This window comes from Ciconia boyciana, chromosome 3, assembly GCF_034638445.1.
Source record: "Ciconia boyciana chromosome 3, ASM3463844v1, whole genome shotgun sequence".
In the NCBI taxonomy this organism is placed as follows: Eukaryota; Metazoa; Chordata; class Aves; order Ciconiiformes; family Ciconiidae; genus Ciconia; species Ciconia boyciana.
Genome location: NC_132936.1, coordinates 84,010,446 through 84,026,976, shown reverse-complemented (window position 1 = coordinate 84,026,976; position 16,531 = coordinate 84,010,446). Strand labels below are relative to the sequence as shown.

Below are 16,531 nucleotides of genomic sequence, written 5' to 3'. Positions count from 1 at the left end.
TCAGTCAACACTGAAACTTAGCTTTAAAACTCAAAACACACAAGTTATGCAGCACCTACCAGGAACTTCCATACTTACTTGAAACAGCAATTACTTTCTTTCAAACTCTTTCTTCTTTGCTTGCTATTAGTTTTTAAAAGGCAGCTATGCAATAAAAACAGTGACCAAAATGCAGGTAGATTAGAAAGAAATGCTAAGAACAACTAGTAATAACAGTTAGGTGGTAAATCAGTCATTCCTGACTAAGATATTCTTCTAGTTTCAAACTCTACAGAACAAAGTGGCTGTGTATCCATTCCTTAAAGAGCACCATCTTTGTTATGAAATAGTGATTTATTTATTTTTTAAGGAACTTCTTCCTATTCAAAAAAATACAAAACGCAAGGCAAACTAAAGCTATTCTATTCAAACTGCAAAAGGAGTCTTAGCCAATACATAATGCATCAGGCACAATTTTCTCCAACAGAAACTTCAAGAAAAGATTTTAATCACCTCCCTTACCACAAATTCAAGAGCTGGCCATTCCCTTCAAAACAAAGTAAATCAATATATGCCATGCAACATACAGAATTCACCAGGGCAATGCAGCTGAGGTTTATAATCTCATAAATGGCATCCAGGAGCAAGAGCTGACAGAGGTTATGCTCCTTCAGAACTAACGAGTTAACTTATCTATCATTAGTCAAATTACTTTTTTAAGATTTAATTTTAAAAACAACAATATTTCATTCAAATTTGTTTCGGATTTATATAGGGTTGGTTTTTTTTTTAAGTAAATAGAACATGACTTGATGCAATTTGATATTTCAAGATAATCAGGAGAACACACGGCTTCTGAATACATGCAAGTATTTACATAGTTGGCATACTTTTCCTGATCGTAACATACGACACTCAGCAATTACGTACTTCCTTGTTGCTTTATTTTTTGTGATCTATATCAAGTTGCATTTGATGTATTGAAATTAGAATATTTATTTGATGTATTGAAATTAGGATATTTATTTGATGTATTGAAATTAAGATATTTAATGCACAAAAATATAACTTCAAAATTAAAGAAAGTTTAGAAAAGTTTAATATAAATATATAGATACATACATGAAAAATTAAAAACACATTCTACCTTTAAAGGTGACTTACTAACCGAACTGAAGTATAAGGGTGTAGGCTGATGTCACAGCCAAGACCATAAGACCTTGCTGTCACTAAAATACTTAATCTCCTCTCCAGTTACAGTCCCTCATCCTCACAGCTTTTTTTCCCCTCTGCACTGAGTCTAGCAACTGGGTAGTCTTGGGAGACTCAACTAGCCAGGTAGCTCAGCAGAAAATTAAGCCTGCCAATAAAACAGCTTAGAGCAGTTTTCTGCTGGATCCCTCAGCTGATTTAACCCAGACCTACTGACCATGCAGGCAGAGATGAGCAGATTCTGCTGACACATGGGAGGGGGGAGAACCTGTGCCTGGAGATGGGTGGGGAAGCCTCCTCATGCAGCCAGCTGCTAAATGAAGCCACACATCACCTGCTGTAGTAAGTGAGAAGTCAAGCAACATTTCAGAATTAATAGATCTAACCCTTTTACATCTAGTTTTAGTCAGAGATGTAAAGACAGAATCCAGCTTTGCTCCTTTTTTCCATTATAAAATAATCTTTGATGAAATTTGCTATTGAAAAGAATCAGTTGAATAAACTGAAGACAAAAAAAATTTCTCTGTCCCTTTGAAGATGCCTACTGCTTTGAATCCAAACAAACTCTGGTTGTAGATGCTTAGTCCAGTTTAGTCACTGAGTTCCCCTAGAACCTCATCAGTTAACATGAAACTCCTTTAATATAATTTCTGTGAGAAGTTTTAATAGGTTACACTCCATAAAGAATTCTGACTTAGGTTGTCAGTTTCTTTTATACAGAATATTTGAAAGAGTCTTAATTGCTTTAAAACAATTCTTAGCAAACAACCTGTCCAAAACACAGCAGGAAAATAAAACAGGCTGAATTTTTGAGCCCACTTTTTTTTTTTAAATAATTCAAAACCTGGGAGGAAAAAAAAAATAAATCAAACTTTTTAATATATTCTGTGGGGCAGAAGGATTCCCGAGTTTCGTCCTTGCAGTTTCTTCAGTAGCTGAAGCCCCTCAGGACTGTGCATTTCCAAGAACTCTAATCTTCTTTAATAGCAAAGGCAAAACACTTATTTTGAAATGAGAACTCTGCAAACTTGGCAGCGCTCTCTTTCTCTTGGGAGGAGAAAATGGAAGGGAAAAACCTGCTCTTTTGACTCAATAATTAACGTAACATTCAGTAATGAGTTAAAAAGTACAATTTTCTCCTTTTTACATAACACATGAGGAAATAAACACAATTAGTTTCAGGAAGAACAGCGGCATCTAATCCTAATGGAAAAAAAAAAATCACAAAACTGCTTAAACATTTAGAACTAAAATATAACTAGTTCCAAGGGTTAATTTGTCCCATAACGAACCACAGCAATGAAGCAGTTACTACTGCATTTTCGAGAGGGAGGGCCAGCTTATCAGCTCCAAGTTAATAGCACACCTGCCAAAACACAGATTTTAGTCACTATGAAGAGAACAAAGCATGATTATATAGCCAACACTGGCATGTCTAGGACTGATTTAACTGGAGCTATGACCCCACACAAAAAAAAAAGGTTAAACTTGGCAGGAAGCTCCAAGAAGGAAGAATACTTCTGTGGTAACATTATACAAATATGTAACTTTTCCATCTTACCATATATAACCTGTGACTTTAAGATGCAGTAAGTGGGTCAAAATTTAAACATCCACTTACTTTCAGTTACTGATCTGAGGTAAACTCTCAGTAACATGGTCAAGTTGTCATGGTCTCAGTAACATGTCAATCCAGGAATGTAAATTTATGACGCCCATTGTTACTTTGGTACTGCTACTATAGACAGCCAAGTCATTTGGTATTTAATACATTTTATCTATTTTTTTATCTATATATATTATCCATATGTTTGTTGACTTCAATGCCATAATTTTGCCTCTAACAAAAAAAACCCCAAAGCTCAAAAAAAAAAAAAATCACTGCACTTTTTAGAAGCCTTGTTACTGAAGGTCATTGGGATGAATTTCAATGCTTTAGATTTTAAGAGATCACCAGAAATAAAAATTCAAGGACAGAAATCCCCATGCCACAAACACTTCTTGCAAATCTTCATTGTACAAGGCCATCGTGTTTCAGAACTTGAAACACTGAAGCATGTTTAGAAGTTTATACTTAGTGATAAGAAAACGTACAGGCTGCAAACAAAAAGCCATTCTCTTCTAAGGTCAAAGAAACCACAAAGAGCGTTCAACATCCAAATACAGTTCAATGATGTGTTACTTCTCTATACTTTTGAGGTTGCAGAACATAACAAAACTTTTTAACAGAACTTTTAACATTTGGTAAGAGGGTTCAAAGGCATGCACTGTGCTTGGAGTCCCAAGGGGGGGGGGGGAATAATCTGTAACTGAAAACTCAGTTGTATCTCAAATTTTTCTAATGTTAGGCTAACACTATCAATGCCCAAATCCCAACCCCATTTGGCATTCTGTTTATTTAAGTAGAATACCTCATTTCACAAGTGTTATGGTCAGCAGTTAAACTTATTTATCACTGTTCAGGGGGAATGAACAAAACTGTATAAGTATTTTAACAGCTAATGGGAGGTGTTTAGCTGCCTGTTTTTCCATTGACTTCTATGGAAATGGGTTGTGCATTTAGTACAATTTTCAGAGGCAGGTAGGCATGCGACCATATCCTTAGGGCACCAGCTTTAAAAAAAAAAAAAAAAGAGCCAAATAATGCTTGAAGTCTTCTTTAACATACAAATATTACAAACACTTTAATCCAAAGTCCTACACTTCAGTTTATAATGCTACCCCAAAACAGAACTCTTTTTCAGAAAAGACAGTCAGCAAATGTGACATACAGACTAGAATGTGACTTCCCATGTTGGACATGAAGAGGTCATCAGAAACCTTGGTGCAAATGAGCCTCTTGCAGAAACCTGCTAGGAAAGAGTCAAACATGGAGCAGGAAGAAAAAACTTCCAACAGCTGTAAACCAGATCACTTGGTGTCTTACAATGAGAGAGAGAACAAAGACGGGAAGAGGAGGAAGACATGAAGAACCAAGTAAGACTCAGAAAAAGATCAAAGGAACATTATTATTGAATTAATAATCCCACGTGTTAAAGATGCAAAGAGTCTCAACACCAAAAAAGGAACAACTCTACACTTGTCAGATGGACATAGTTGGGGAAACATTAAAATGAAAATCTGTTTTAAAAATTAGTTATAAATAGGGGTATTAAAAGTTCATGGGTTTTAAATCACTTATATTATATTTAGCTAGTGTTTCAGCCTAGAATCTTGTTTTCAGCATTAAGGACTATATGTAAATATACTTGAGCCTTGTTACCTTTGAGGGAATTTGTTCTAAATTAATGAGCTTTTTTTCTCCCTGTTAATGTTCAGACTTGAGATACAGAAAAACATCAAATGGTAGCAAATTTAGAAGATAGTAGATCGAGTTCATATAAATGGCTATTGCAGTTAAGTCTTCACCTACAAATAAAATAACTGCTGGATGTTACTCCTCCTCTGGAAGCTTACAAACTGTATGAACGAATGTTGTGCTACAGAGTAGTAGTCCACAAAATTTCATTTGACAGATATTGTATTAAAATCATTAAGTTCCTGGATATTAATTTTTAAATGCTGAAACACATCCTTCAGCTGGAAATTAGCCTCTATGACATTTTAGCACTAGTTATTTCTACTGCAGATTGAGACAACCGCAGCAATCAGTTACTCAAAATCGTTCTTTCTTGGATTCCAGCAGCCCTTTCTGAACACAAAATATACAACATGTTTATACCCAGCAAGTAAATATATCAAGTGCATATAAAATGGGCATAATACAAAACATTTCCTTTGATGAACTGGAAAAAGATACTCTATAGCTCAAGGCTGCTAAGCATTTGCTACTCCCACAGAATCCAACCAGCCTTCAGGGTCTCTAAAAAAATAAAATCCCTATCTACATAGTCTGAGCACACATCAAATAATGAAATCACTGGGAGCAATGTTTTGTGAAACAAAATAGAACATTTTCAAGTGACATAACTATATTCAGAAGAAAAACTTATTAGAATTCAATGGCATGCTAACTTTTAAATAGACCATAGACAAAATTCTGCAATCCTACCACAGTTTGCATGAGGGTGGTTTGATTTTGATTTTTGGTGTTTGTTTGTTGGTTTTTTTGGTTTTTTTTAAGAATACTAAGTGGACACAGTTATTAAAACTAGAGCTCCTTCCTGCTATACATTTCCAGATGCTTCAGGATGTATGTATAACTAGTTCTTATGTTGTAATGCAGCAGCATTATCTTTACAGCAAAGCACAAGGCAGGGCTACTGCCGCTCAGAGATCGGATAAGAAGCTGGTGTACCTGGAACATTTTCTAGCTTTATGCAATTTAAGTAATTAAGAATAGTGCAAAGCATTTAAGTGCCATGACTTCCTATACGAACACAGCATGGAAAACTACAGCCTAAGAATTTTAAAATGCTAAATAACTTCTGGCCCCACTATTTTATCTGACTGACATTAGTCAAAGCGATACCATGTTCTCAGAGATATGGTTCCTATGGGTTTCATGAAAGTCAGCTGCCTTACGGAAGAGGAACTGCAGTTAGTTCTGCCACAAGAAATGTTCATTCCTCTCCATGCTCCGAGAGGCCAGCCAGTAGGAGCTTAGCAGCTAGCCAGGCTATACAAGGGGTTTCAAACCAATTACAGCATATGCAGCCTGCTACAGGAGGAGTTGCCCAGTACTGGAGGCGGGCACCCTGGGACAGCCGGGCTTAGCCCACGGGGGACACTGAGATGTGAAAGGGAACAGGAGAACAGAAGTTCCATGAATGAGAGTGCCACGAGGAGGAGAGGGAGATGCAGAACACATACCGGTAGAAAATCAGGTTTTTTAGTTTTGTTACAATATAACAACTGAGCAGTAATTGGCACAGTGCTACTGACAGAAACAACTCCAAGTTTCACTGCCATTAGAGGACATCTTGGAATTTTATTTCCAGACAAAGAAAGTTAGGTAGAAGCTCAAATCTGCTGAAAAGCCATCTCTCTTCTCCCTCAAAAATACCAAAGACAACTGTAATATAATTTCATTTTTAATTTTCTTGGTAACTGTACATCAGAAGATACTGAATTTTCAAGCATTTAGTAACATCTAAGCAATCCTTACAGCTCTACTTGTGATGTGATCAAGTCTTCCCTCTTCAAAACAGAGCCAAGAGACAAATTATGCACCCCAGTGATTTCAGAATAAATAAAATCAGTTCAGAAGATGGCAGATAGGCTTAACTCTAGTTTCTTTCCCTTCTTCTCCCCAAACAGCTAGCCTGAAGTTGGTAGGTGGAGAAGTTAGAGGGAAAGTAGTTTTTATGAGTTCTTGAAAACCTATCCATCTTACTGTAAAGATGTTTAATGGCATAACTTGAGCAATTCTGCTGCAAATAACCTGTAAGAGCAAAGAACCAGAGATAATTTGTTCTTGTTTTTCTCAAACTCCAGGACACCTTCCCTCATCAAAAGCAACTGATTCAACAGTTCTGCCAAACCACATCACACTTCCTTTTGAGGTTTTAAAACCAAATGATTTCTATTTTCTGACTGTTTTTCATGAGACTAGTTTGAAGAATGCCACATTAAAGTGGATTGTCCAATTGCAGTTTCACTGTTCTCTTGTATGTTTGATTCCTTCGGATTTCAAGTATTGCTCTCATTAGCATTGTCACATCCATGGCCTTATTCAACAATCCTTGAAACTCAAGCTGTCCTTGACGATTTCAAAAAGTACTACAAATTCAACACACTTCAGAGAGCTGAGCACTGCAAAGGATCCTGGGCTGTCGGAGGAGCTGGTGAAAGCCATAGCAAACTGAACCCTACTCGCATATCCATCTACAACAAATGCGTACAGAGTACTTTATCAGTATTGTGCTAGTACACATAATCTGCACAGAATCAACTTTATGCTTTACTTTGTATTCATGGATGGGTCTATGCCGTAAGCAAGATATTCTGAACTTTTTGTAAGGTTTCCTACAAGTACGCAAAGTTGCTGCACTAGAGATAAAGTGCATTTTTTTTTAAGGCAGAGGTACTGCACAGTCTGAAATCAATCCCAGAAACACGAACCTCTGCTTTCTCTGCACTAGATTTCAGAAAGTAAAAACCTTGCATACTCTATCTGAACATATTACTACCTTTTTTCAGAATACTAAAAAAGAACCAGGAAAGGCTGCACCAAGCCCCTAAACAACCACAGGTCTCTTAACTAATAGGGTGTCCTTGCCCAGGAGAAAGCAATTTGATTCCCCCAGAGAAAAAAAGCTGTCCTTTCAGAGTCAGCCAAACAGCTGAGATGTGCTAAAAAGACACATGTAACTATTAGTGTCCAATCTTGTAGATGAATTTGTGGTTTTTATTTTCAGTAAAACTTAGCTTTTTCATAATCAGCTGGCACGCTTAATCAAGACTAAGTTTATACCCAGGAGATACAGTTAAGAATGTTCAAGTTTTTTCACAATTTTTGAGACATCTGCTTTTCAGTCAAAGTATCACTTAATTCAGAATTCCTTGACTATCCATGAAGGTTTAAAAAACATCAAATTTTCTTTCAAATTTTTTCTTCAGGTTTTAGATAGATAAAGTCCACCTCTTAACCCTTAATTTTAGATTATCTCCTTAATCTATAAAGTATATTTAAGAACATAAGAACTGCTTATGAGGAAGATATTCTCAAAATAGACCATGTTCTTTTTCAGAGAAACTTCTCACTATGTCACCTGCACAAGGTTTTACAACAAAGCACCCACAATTTGCAAATCAACATTAGAGGCCATGGTTACTATGTTTCATTTTATCACACATATCTAAAGCTAAAAGTGCTCTTTACACCTTTGTTTTGTCTACTTCTGAACAATCTTTAAATACCCAGTTTATTGTACATGGACTCCAGAAGTGAAGAAACTTTGCTTCCAACAAAAGTTGAGAGTTACCCCTTACTTCATCATTCAGCCCTCACAACCAAGTCTGTTAGTTTTTCTTCCCAATATAGAAGATATTTGCATATCTATTTATTTCCCTTTTCTTGCTTTGGCAGAAACAAAAACCTTTTCCCACCTCCCAAAAGGAGCCCAAGGAAACGTGCATACAAACCTAGATGGTCATTGCTGTTAATAAAACCCTGCTGCTCTCATGACTCTTCTCTTTGTGGCACATTCTCTCCAGTCACGTCAATTTGACATCAGCAAAACCGCACAAGATATGCTGTCCTATAGAACCCAACTCCATAAAATTGCTTAGAGAGAAATAACACATTTGCCTTTGAGATGCTTGGTTTGCCTATGGCCTGCCAAGCAGAAGCCTAGACATACATCCTTTCTTGAGCACATATACTGGTGGAAGGGGCTCCCCTCCCCTAGCTGGAAAAAGTTTGTTCCTGCCTATTTGCTAGGGAAATAGTTTGGGGACCATTCCTTACCACACCATGTTAGGGGCAGTAGTTTTTCCAATTTGTTGTCCAAGGAAGAAAAATTCCTTCTTAATGAAAATAACTAAGCTAGCACAAAACTGATGCATTGGTATACTACCTAGAGCTGCTTAATGGAAAGTACCGCACCACCACTGCTAGCAGTCCGTGGAAAGCAGCAATGAGCAGTTGAGGAATGGGTGCTGCCAGATCCCCGTCTTCAGCTATAGCCACCGCTGAACTGTTAGGATCGATCAGTCAACCCTGGCAGCTTCCCACTCCCACCATCTAAGACTGGAAAAGACTATAGTAAAAGAATGAAGTGAATCTTTGATGAACAGATGAGTTAACAGAACAGGGGATACTGTCATGATTTGCAGTCATTTTAAATTCGTGTTGTTGAACTTAATTACCATAGCATATTGTACCACTAGCACACCATTTTCTTCCAACATTATCATTTAGTTGGATGATCAAGAGACATAATTCTATTTAGCATATTCAAAAGTGTCTTTAAGCTTCACTAAGATTAAGAAATATGGGTGAGAAAACTAAGTAGCTAAAGTTAAGCGTATGTGCAACAGGAGTTCATAATTAAAGCAGTGAACAGGCACATATGCTGACGTTATAATCAAAAGCATATTTTTTAAATGCTCTGCCATTATCCACGTACACAGAGATGATAACGGTAATCAGTTCACTGCAGTCACCAACTCAGCTCTAGGCGCTACACTAAACCACAGAGTTATGAATTCATTTCAGGTACGGACTTTGCCATGGGCACCTTAGGAGGCTAGCATGCAGCAACTCACTTTGTCTACAGAAAGCCACTAAATACTCGAGGTACGGCAGCTCACTCCGAACAAAGCAGCAAACTACGAGGGCACAAGCTGCGTACAGACAACTTGCTAGAAATTAAGGTGTTGGCCATGACCCTGAAGTTACGTTCCAAGAGTTCATCATCTTGTGCTACAAACAGAACCACAAACGTAGCTGAGCTAGGTCCTTTCTTTATCAAACAAATAGTGAAAGTATTCTCAGGAACAGTCCCATGACTGAGCCTTGTCTTAACAACCCATGCATGATGACCTTCAAGACATGCTGCAAAGGCCTTTTAAACAAAGTGCTTCAAACTTGAATTAAGGTTTTTTATTTCTACTGGACTACTTAAGGACCACTTACGGACTCCTAACCGGAAAAAAAGAGTAACATACTGCTGCACATTTGGCCCATTCAGAACAAAAAGGAAAGAGAGTAGAGAGAGCTTCTGATGTTTATGGAAGCACATAGATTTCCACTTTCAGGTCACCAATTCAAAACACAACTGTAACAGCCAGTCATAAACACCTCTATTCTAGTAAGCCAGCCTTCCAACACTGCAACTGCCAAAATCTTAGATGCTCTGGTACCGACAGATGGACCAAGGATCCATTAAGCATGAATTGAGTAACTCCCTCACTCTTTCAGGTGCTTTTGTCCATGCCAGCGGCTGAAAGCAAATCTGGCAACTGCACAAGAGTTTCTACTGCTTTTAAGCTACTGTCTTTTCTGTCTGAATGCTCGCTAAGTGGGTGAATTTTAGCAATGCTAAATGCATGCAATGAAAGACAGAAACACATATGATTGTTTGTCACTGAAACAGAAGTGATACCCTTATTAAACATTTCCTTTACAAGGCGCTTGGTTTACTGTTACTTTTAAAAGCTAGGACTACGCAACGCATCAGAGTAAAAGAAGTCTTGGGGATTTGCAGTTGCGGTTGTGGACAGGATTTTATCCCGCTTCGCTTTTAAGTGAGCTGCCGTCTGAGAGGACAGGATTTTGCTTGGCGTGCGTTGCAGGTAAACCCTCTTCGCCCTACCTTTGACGAGTCCGTAACCAGCTCGCAGCCACCGCAACTAACCTGCCGCCAGCCCAAGCTTCTGGCAGAGGGTGCCCAAGCCGCCCAAGTTGCGACACCCATCTCCCCGTGAAACAGGACTCCCGGACCGTGCCCGTCCAGGCCTGGCCGCCCGTTTCCTGGGCGAGCCGCCCGCCGCCGGGCCGCCCCCGCGCCGCGGCCACGGCAACGGCCAGCGCCGCCACGCCGGGCCTTCTCGCCGGGCAGCCTCAGGCGAGGGGCCGGCGCCGCGCCGCAGCCCGGCGGCGGCAGAGGGCCGGGGACCCCCCCCCGCTGCCGCCTCACCGCCCGCGGCGGCCCGAAGGCCCCTCCTCACACCCCACCCCCCCGGTCGGGACTCACTGTTGCTCGACTTGAGGTCCCGGTGCAGGATGGGGACGATGGCCTCGTCGTGCAGGTAGAGCATGCCGCGGGCGATCTGCACCGCCCAGTTCACCAGGATGTGCGGGGGGATGCGGCGGCCCCCGCGGGCGGCGCCGGCCCCGGGGGCGGCGGCGGCGGCCAGGGCCCTGTTGAGGGAGCCGCCGCGGGCGAACTCCATGACGAGGCAGAGGTTGGGCTCCCGCAGGCAGACCCCGTGCAGGGCGATGATGTTGGGGTGCCTCAGCATGGAGAACAGCTTGGCCTCCTGCCGCACGCTCTCCGCCGTGGCCGTGATGTCCTCGTCGGGGTCCTGACGCGCCGCCTTCACGGCCACCTCGCGGCCCCGCCAGGTGGCCCGGTACACCTTCCCGAAGCCCCCCACGCCGATGATCTCCTGCAGCTCCAGGTGCTGGAAGTCGATCTCCGTCAGGCTGCCCGCGGGGTCCCCCCGCCCGCCGCCGCCGGCCCCCGCCGCCGCCCCGCCGCGGGGCTGGCGGGTCACGTAGTTGGCGGGGAAGATGCCGAGGCGGTGGCGGATCTTCCCCGCCCACCAGCCGTCGTCGCCGGACACGGCCGCGTCCTGCGACAGCACCTCCACCACGTCCCCCCGCCGCAGGCTCAGCTCATCCTCGCCGCTCGCCTCGTAGTCGTACAGCGCTGTCCACAGCGGGCACGGACCCCCGCCGGCGGCCGCCGCCCCGGCGCCCGGCAGAGCCATAGCAGCGACCTCAGCCCCGGCGGCCGCCAGCGCCGCCGACGCGGGGGCGCCGGCCCAGCCGCATCCTCACCTGCCGCCGCCGCCGCCGCCGAGCGGGAGCCGCGGAAGGGGGAGGGGCAGGGGCACCAGGCAGGGGAAGGGGCGGGGCCAGGGGAAGGGGCGGGGCCCGCCCGGCCCGGTCGCCGCCGCCGCGGCTGCCGCCGGGCTCCGGCAGGTAGGGCGCAAGCGCGCGCGGGGAGGGCGGGGAGGGGAGCGGCCGTGCCCCGCGACCTCCCGCTCGCCTCCGCGCCCTGCCCCCGGGGATTGGCCGCCGGCCGTCACGTGGGGCCGAGCGCTGGAGGCGGGGGGCGGTGGTGGGCGCGGGCACCTACCTGCCTACACGCCCGCCTGCCGGCCCGCGCCCGCCCTCCCACGCGCGCAGACTGGCAGGCTCCGGCCGCCGCGGGGGGCGGGGCGCCGGCGGGCGCGCGGCTGAGGCGCTCGCAACGGTCCCGCCCGGCCAGGGGAGGGGGCGGTGTAACGGCACCGCCCGGCCCACCCCGCCGCGGGCCGTCGTCGCGGGGGGTTGGGGCAGAAGTGGCCCGAGCTGGCCCTGCACGCAGCCGGGGAGGGTGTCAGGGGGAGGCCGTGGCCCCCGGGCGGGCCGCGGCGCTCGGTGAGGTGGCAGCGGAGCTTCAGCGCGGGCTGCGTTCGGGCGCCCGCCCCGGCCTGCTTTGCTCCTCGGGGGCGGCGGGGCAGGTCGAGGGGTTCGTGCCTCCGCCGGCAGCTTCCCCTCTCCTTCGTTGTGCGCTCTGGGGACTTCACCGGAATAAAACCCAAGCAGTTTCTGAAGAAACCAAGCTTCCTCGGCTCGTGTTTCCTCGCCCACCCGCCTTCACCGCTCAGCGGCTCTCTGCCGTGCTCGCTGCCCCACGGACTGAGAGGGTCCCGGCTCTGTGTGGCGCGATCACCCAATCCTTTCGTTAGGAGGTTGCCTGGAAATAGCTAATGCTGTGTCTGCGCTATTTCTGGATGAAGATTCTCCTGGGCTTAGGTGGAAAAATCGTATCACTTTCTAAACTACAGTAGTCGTTTCCTTGCTAGTTAGAGGGAAGCGTGTGGGCTGGGCATGTACTCTCTTCTCGTCAGCACTGTGGGAAGCGCAGTTCAAAGTTGAAGGAGATGTGTTTTCATCCTCGGAGCTGATCACTTGGTGCTGCGGCACCTGTGGTTCTGGACGCGGCTGCTGCCAGCAGAAGCCCTGAGGTGGATAGAAAAGGCCTGGGGAAGGTGTCAAACCGCACTGCCAGCTAGAATAATCGGGCGGGATGAATGCCTCACAACTTCTCGCACAAAACCCCCCATCCGGAGCACAGCACTGTATATCCCTACGTAAACACAAAATTCGCAACTGGATATCACAGGACTAAGGTTCCAACGTAAAGACAGTAATTAAAAAAAATTAAAGTTACAGTATCCAGTAATCATAAATTCTTGTTTATCCCACAGTTTATAGTTGTACACACAAGGCAAAAGTAAAATTACGCGGAAAGTGACTTACTGAACCCTGTTAACCAAAAAGAAAGAGTGCAGAACCAGCATGTCTATCGAGTCTTTTTCCCATTTCTTATTAATATAAGAGAATGCCTTGCAGCTATTCAGAGAGATAATTACAAGCCTTTTCCTTATCTGCATATTTGCCTTATTATAAAAGCCATAAACTATGTTGTAATACAAGCATTCTGCCACACAAATTCCACCTTTAACTTTATCTGTTATCTAAAGGAATCTGCAGGAACTAATTAAGTGTGGAATGTTTCGGGTCAGACAAGGTATTGGTTGCAGTACAGTGAAAAGTTTAAATATTTATTTAGAGCTATTATTCCAAAATTTGCTCTCTGAAGTACCATTATCCACTAGCAATTGCTACACTCGGGTTATTCTTTGTTCAGTGTTTCTGCAGCTCCTAGTGCTCTAGGATCTTGGTATATAATTGCTGTTCCTAGGAGTTCTGATACTGGAAATAATGTCCCAGAGAACACTGTAAAGCGCATGTAACTCTGCTGGTGGCACCTCCTAGGGGAGTTACCGCTGAGAGGAACTGCATGCAGAAGGCGAAGCTTTCGGCTCAGTCTGTCATTGGCATCTCCCGAGAGAAAAGTGGTCGCATTTTTCACCTTTGGCACTCCTGCAGCCGTAGGTGCAGTGCCGTGCATCTACATTGTGTCCAGAACACGTATGCTGAGCTGGAAATCACAGGAACCCTTCATTCCTGCAAGTACCATCACACCAAAAAATGTTTGGTGTCAACATTATCCAAAGATGAGGAAGAGTTGAAAGATTTGAGTGACAGGTGGACAAGTCACCCTAATAAGACCCAATGTTATACCAACTCTGATGAAGCCTGCATTACCTGGGGCTTCCAAATAATAACCTACATGAGTCAGAGGTCTCAAAAAACAGAAGAGAGGAGGTTTTGAAGAAGCTTTCCATTTCCACCTTTGCTCACTGTTCTTTCTTTTTTGGAGCTGTGCCTGTAAGTGATCTTATTTGCTAGTATGGATGTGGAGAACAACTTCAGTACTTTCTGAAAATTAACATTTTCAGAAACATAAACATTTTCATTAACATAAATTATCACACATCAAGAATATATATTCATAGCCGGCTATCGCACTTGATTCAATCATTACATTTGTGTTAACAAACACTGTCATCTTTGAAAAGAATCTGCAAAGGGTAAAAAAAAAAATTCCACTCAACAAGGGAGAGGTTTAGGTAAGGTGTGTTTACAGGAGTAGCACACGAGGCACTGCTGGGACTGTGCCTCCTTCATACAGATCAAGAGACTTCGCCGCTTACCCAGGACACACCAAGCAAGTACTCAAGCCCCGTGGCTACAAATCCACAGACATCTGAGGGTGCCAGTGCTGCTGAAGGAAACAGTGCCATTCCTCCCCTGCTCCCAGCCGCTTGTTTATACTGCTGTGTCATCGCTCCCATCAAGCCGACACAAGCATCCAGCACAGCCACGTCACCTGCAACATCAGGAAGTAAGCTGAGATGTGGTGCATTAGCTCACAAATACCGTTGTTTAATAGCATCTTTGGTCTCTTACTTTTGTCTAAAAAAATCCATGCAAGGCACACCGGAACAGCGTGTTTAGTCCGTGAAACTGTAGCCACAGTCTGGAACAACGGAAGTGGGGTAAATTTGGTGAAGTGACATGCAAGCTGCTTGGCTGCCTCCATTTCATACACGCATCCTTCGCAAAACTGACTGCAATAAAAGGCTATACATGCGGAAAAGTCCCAAGAAGGGGTTGATGAGAGACATGCAATTGAAGTTCACAGCTGTTTTCTGATGGCAGAGGGTGAGAGGGAGGGAGTGCTGTGTACGATCAGCTCTGGTGTTCACGGCCCAGCCTTGTGCCCCTTCCTTCCGGGGTATCCCATAGGGATATGGCCCGTATCCTTATGCCCCATCCTTCGCCACCTTTGGCTCAAGCTTCCACTTGGCTCCGTCCTCCATTTCAGCTCCACTCCCCCCTGCTTCGCACACCTCTGCTTCCCCCACCCCTCGCCTACCTCTCGACTCTGCTAATCAGAAGTCAGCTGCCATGAAATTCTTTAACGCAAGGCAGACTGTGTTTTACCCTAAACTCATTCTTGAAAGAAACTGAGTATTTTTTACGGAATTTCCCCACCTGCCTGCCCAAAGCACAGCTCAAAACAACACAAAAAGGTCAACACTCAAGTCGGGCAGAGCTCGAAGCTCAGAAGCTCGTGATGTATCGGGCAAAACTAATAACTGGCAATGAAAACAAGGCGGAGGAGGGTGTGACCGATGAGGAGCGCAGCCCAGCTGCCTGGCGCCGGTGCTGCTCCTTTGCCGCGCATTTTCTGCACCTGCGAACCGACCTCGCGGCCGCCCAGGGCGGGACGCCGCGCTGACGGACGCCTCCGCGCCAGAGCTGCCCCCCACCCCCGCCGCGGCTCGGCCCGGCCCTCTCCGCCCTGCGCCCTTCCTGCGCTGCCGTCCGCTACCGGCAGCCGGGCGCGGCCCCCCGGCCCAGCAGTGGGGCAGCGCTCCCCGCACCGCGACGGGGGCGAGCGGGGCGCTGTGCCCGGGGCAGGGGGCGGCCCGTGGCGACGGCGGCCGCGGCCTCCCGGCGGCGGCGGCGCTCGGGGTGGGGCGGGCGGGATGCTCGGCGTCGCGGGGCACCATGGGAGAATCCGCGGGCGCCCGGCATGGCGGCGGCGGGCGGCTGAGGGGCGGCGGTGGCGGCGGCGGGGAGCGGCCATGGTGTCGCCGGCGGCGCGGCTGGTGGGGCAGGGCGTGTGGGCGGCGCTGACCGGGGGCTGGTACCACGACCCGGAGCAGGGCGCCTTCGCCAACAGCTGCCACCTCTATCTGTGGCTCTTCCTGCTGACGCTGCCCATGGCCCTGCACCTGGTGAGACCCGGCCCGGGGCGCGGAGCGGGGCGAGGGGGCTGAGCGGGGGGGGCAGCCGCGGCCCCCAGCCTGGAGGCAGCAGCGGCAAGGGCGTGAGCGCAACGGAGAATAAAATGATCTCGGGGGGGGGGGGGGGAGTGTGTGTGTGTGTGTAAAAAAATAGGTATATTGGGTTTTACGGGAGGATTTTGTGTCTAGGGGTTAACGGGGTAAGTGCGCCGGGCGCGTTACTCTGGGGCCGGACCTCTCGGCCCGAAGCGGTCGGGTAGGGTTACTTGGGCAGGGGTGCAGTGCTGGCCTCTGCAAATGCCGAATGACCGTGGGGACGTTTGTGCAAAAAATCTCGTTTAGAGACTTTTTGGTTTTTTCCAAGTCCGCTCTAGCCTTACCTGCTGAGAAGGGTAAATAAATGGAAAAATCCATATACCGCGTAATTAATATGCCTTGCTGAATGTCACCGGTGAGTCACATGGCTTTTCGTGACATGCAGCTCCCGTTGTGCTGAAATTTAAACATTGCAAGTAAA

At 45.9% G+C, this 16,531-nt stretch overlaps 3 protein-coding genes across 9 annotated transcripts in view; 1 reads left to right on the top strand and 2 right to left on the bottom strand.

The window, feature by feature from the left end:
• The window catches only part of MAP3K21 (mitogen-activated protein kinase kinase kinase 21), a 44,459-nt gene extending 32,462 nt beyond the window's left edge, over positions 1–11,997 (bottom strand). For 2 of the 4 annotated variants that reach the window (XM_072856362.1, XM_072856363.1), the window contains exon 1: positions 10,833–11,995. In XM_072856362.1, coding sequence (XP_072712463.1) covers positions 10,833–11,571 — 739 coding nt within the window. In that variant the 5' untranslated portion in view covers positions 11,572–11,995. Of the gene's footprint in view, positions 1–10,832 lie in introns of all 4 variants that reach the window. The other 2 variants (XM_072856364.1, XM_072856365.1) reach the window with 2 other exon arrangements.
• A 1,195-nt stretch (positions 11,998–13,192) lies between these two features.
• Positions 13,193–15,863, bottom strand: LOC140649334 (uncharacterized). The gene is made up of 4 exons (XM_072856359.1): positions 15,459–15,863; positions 14,669–14,825; positions 14,413–14,588; positions 13,193–14,280 (listed from the first exon to the last, which is right to left on the bottom strand). The coding sequence occupies exons 1-4, from the start codon at positions 15,852–15,854 to the stop codon at positions 14,251–14,253; spliced, it is 759 nt and encodes a 252-aa protein (XP_072712460.1). The 5' UTR covers positions 15,855–15,863; the 3' UTR covers positions 13,193–14,250.
• PCNX2 (pecanex 2) overlaps positions 15,804–16,531 on the top strand; it is a 162,838-nt gene continuing 162,110 nt past the window's right edge. For 3 of the 4 annotated variants that reach the window (XR_012041578.1, XR_012041577.1, XM_072856348.1), the window contains exon 1: positions 15,805–16,005. Coding sequence is in view for 1 of the 4 variants with exons in the window: in XM_072856348.1 (XP_072712449.1) it covers positions 15,853–16,005 (153 nt within the window). In the remaining 3 variants the exon portion in view is untranslated. Of the gene's footprint in view, positions 16,006–16,531 lie in introns of all 4 variants that reach the window. The other variant, XR_012041579.1, reaches the window with a different exon arrangement.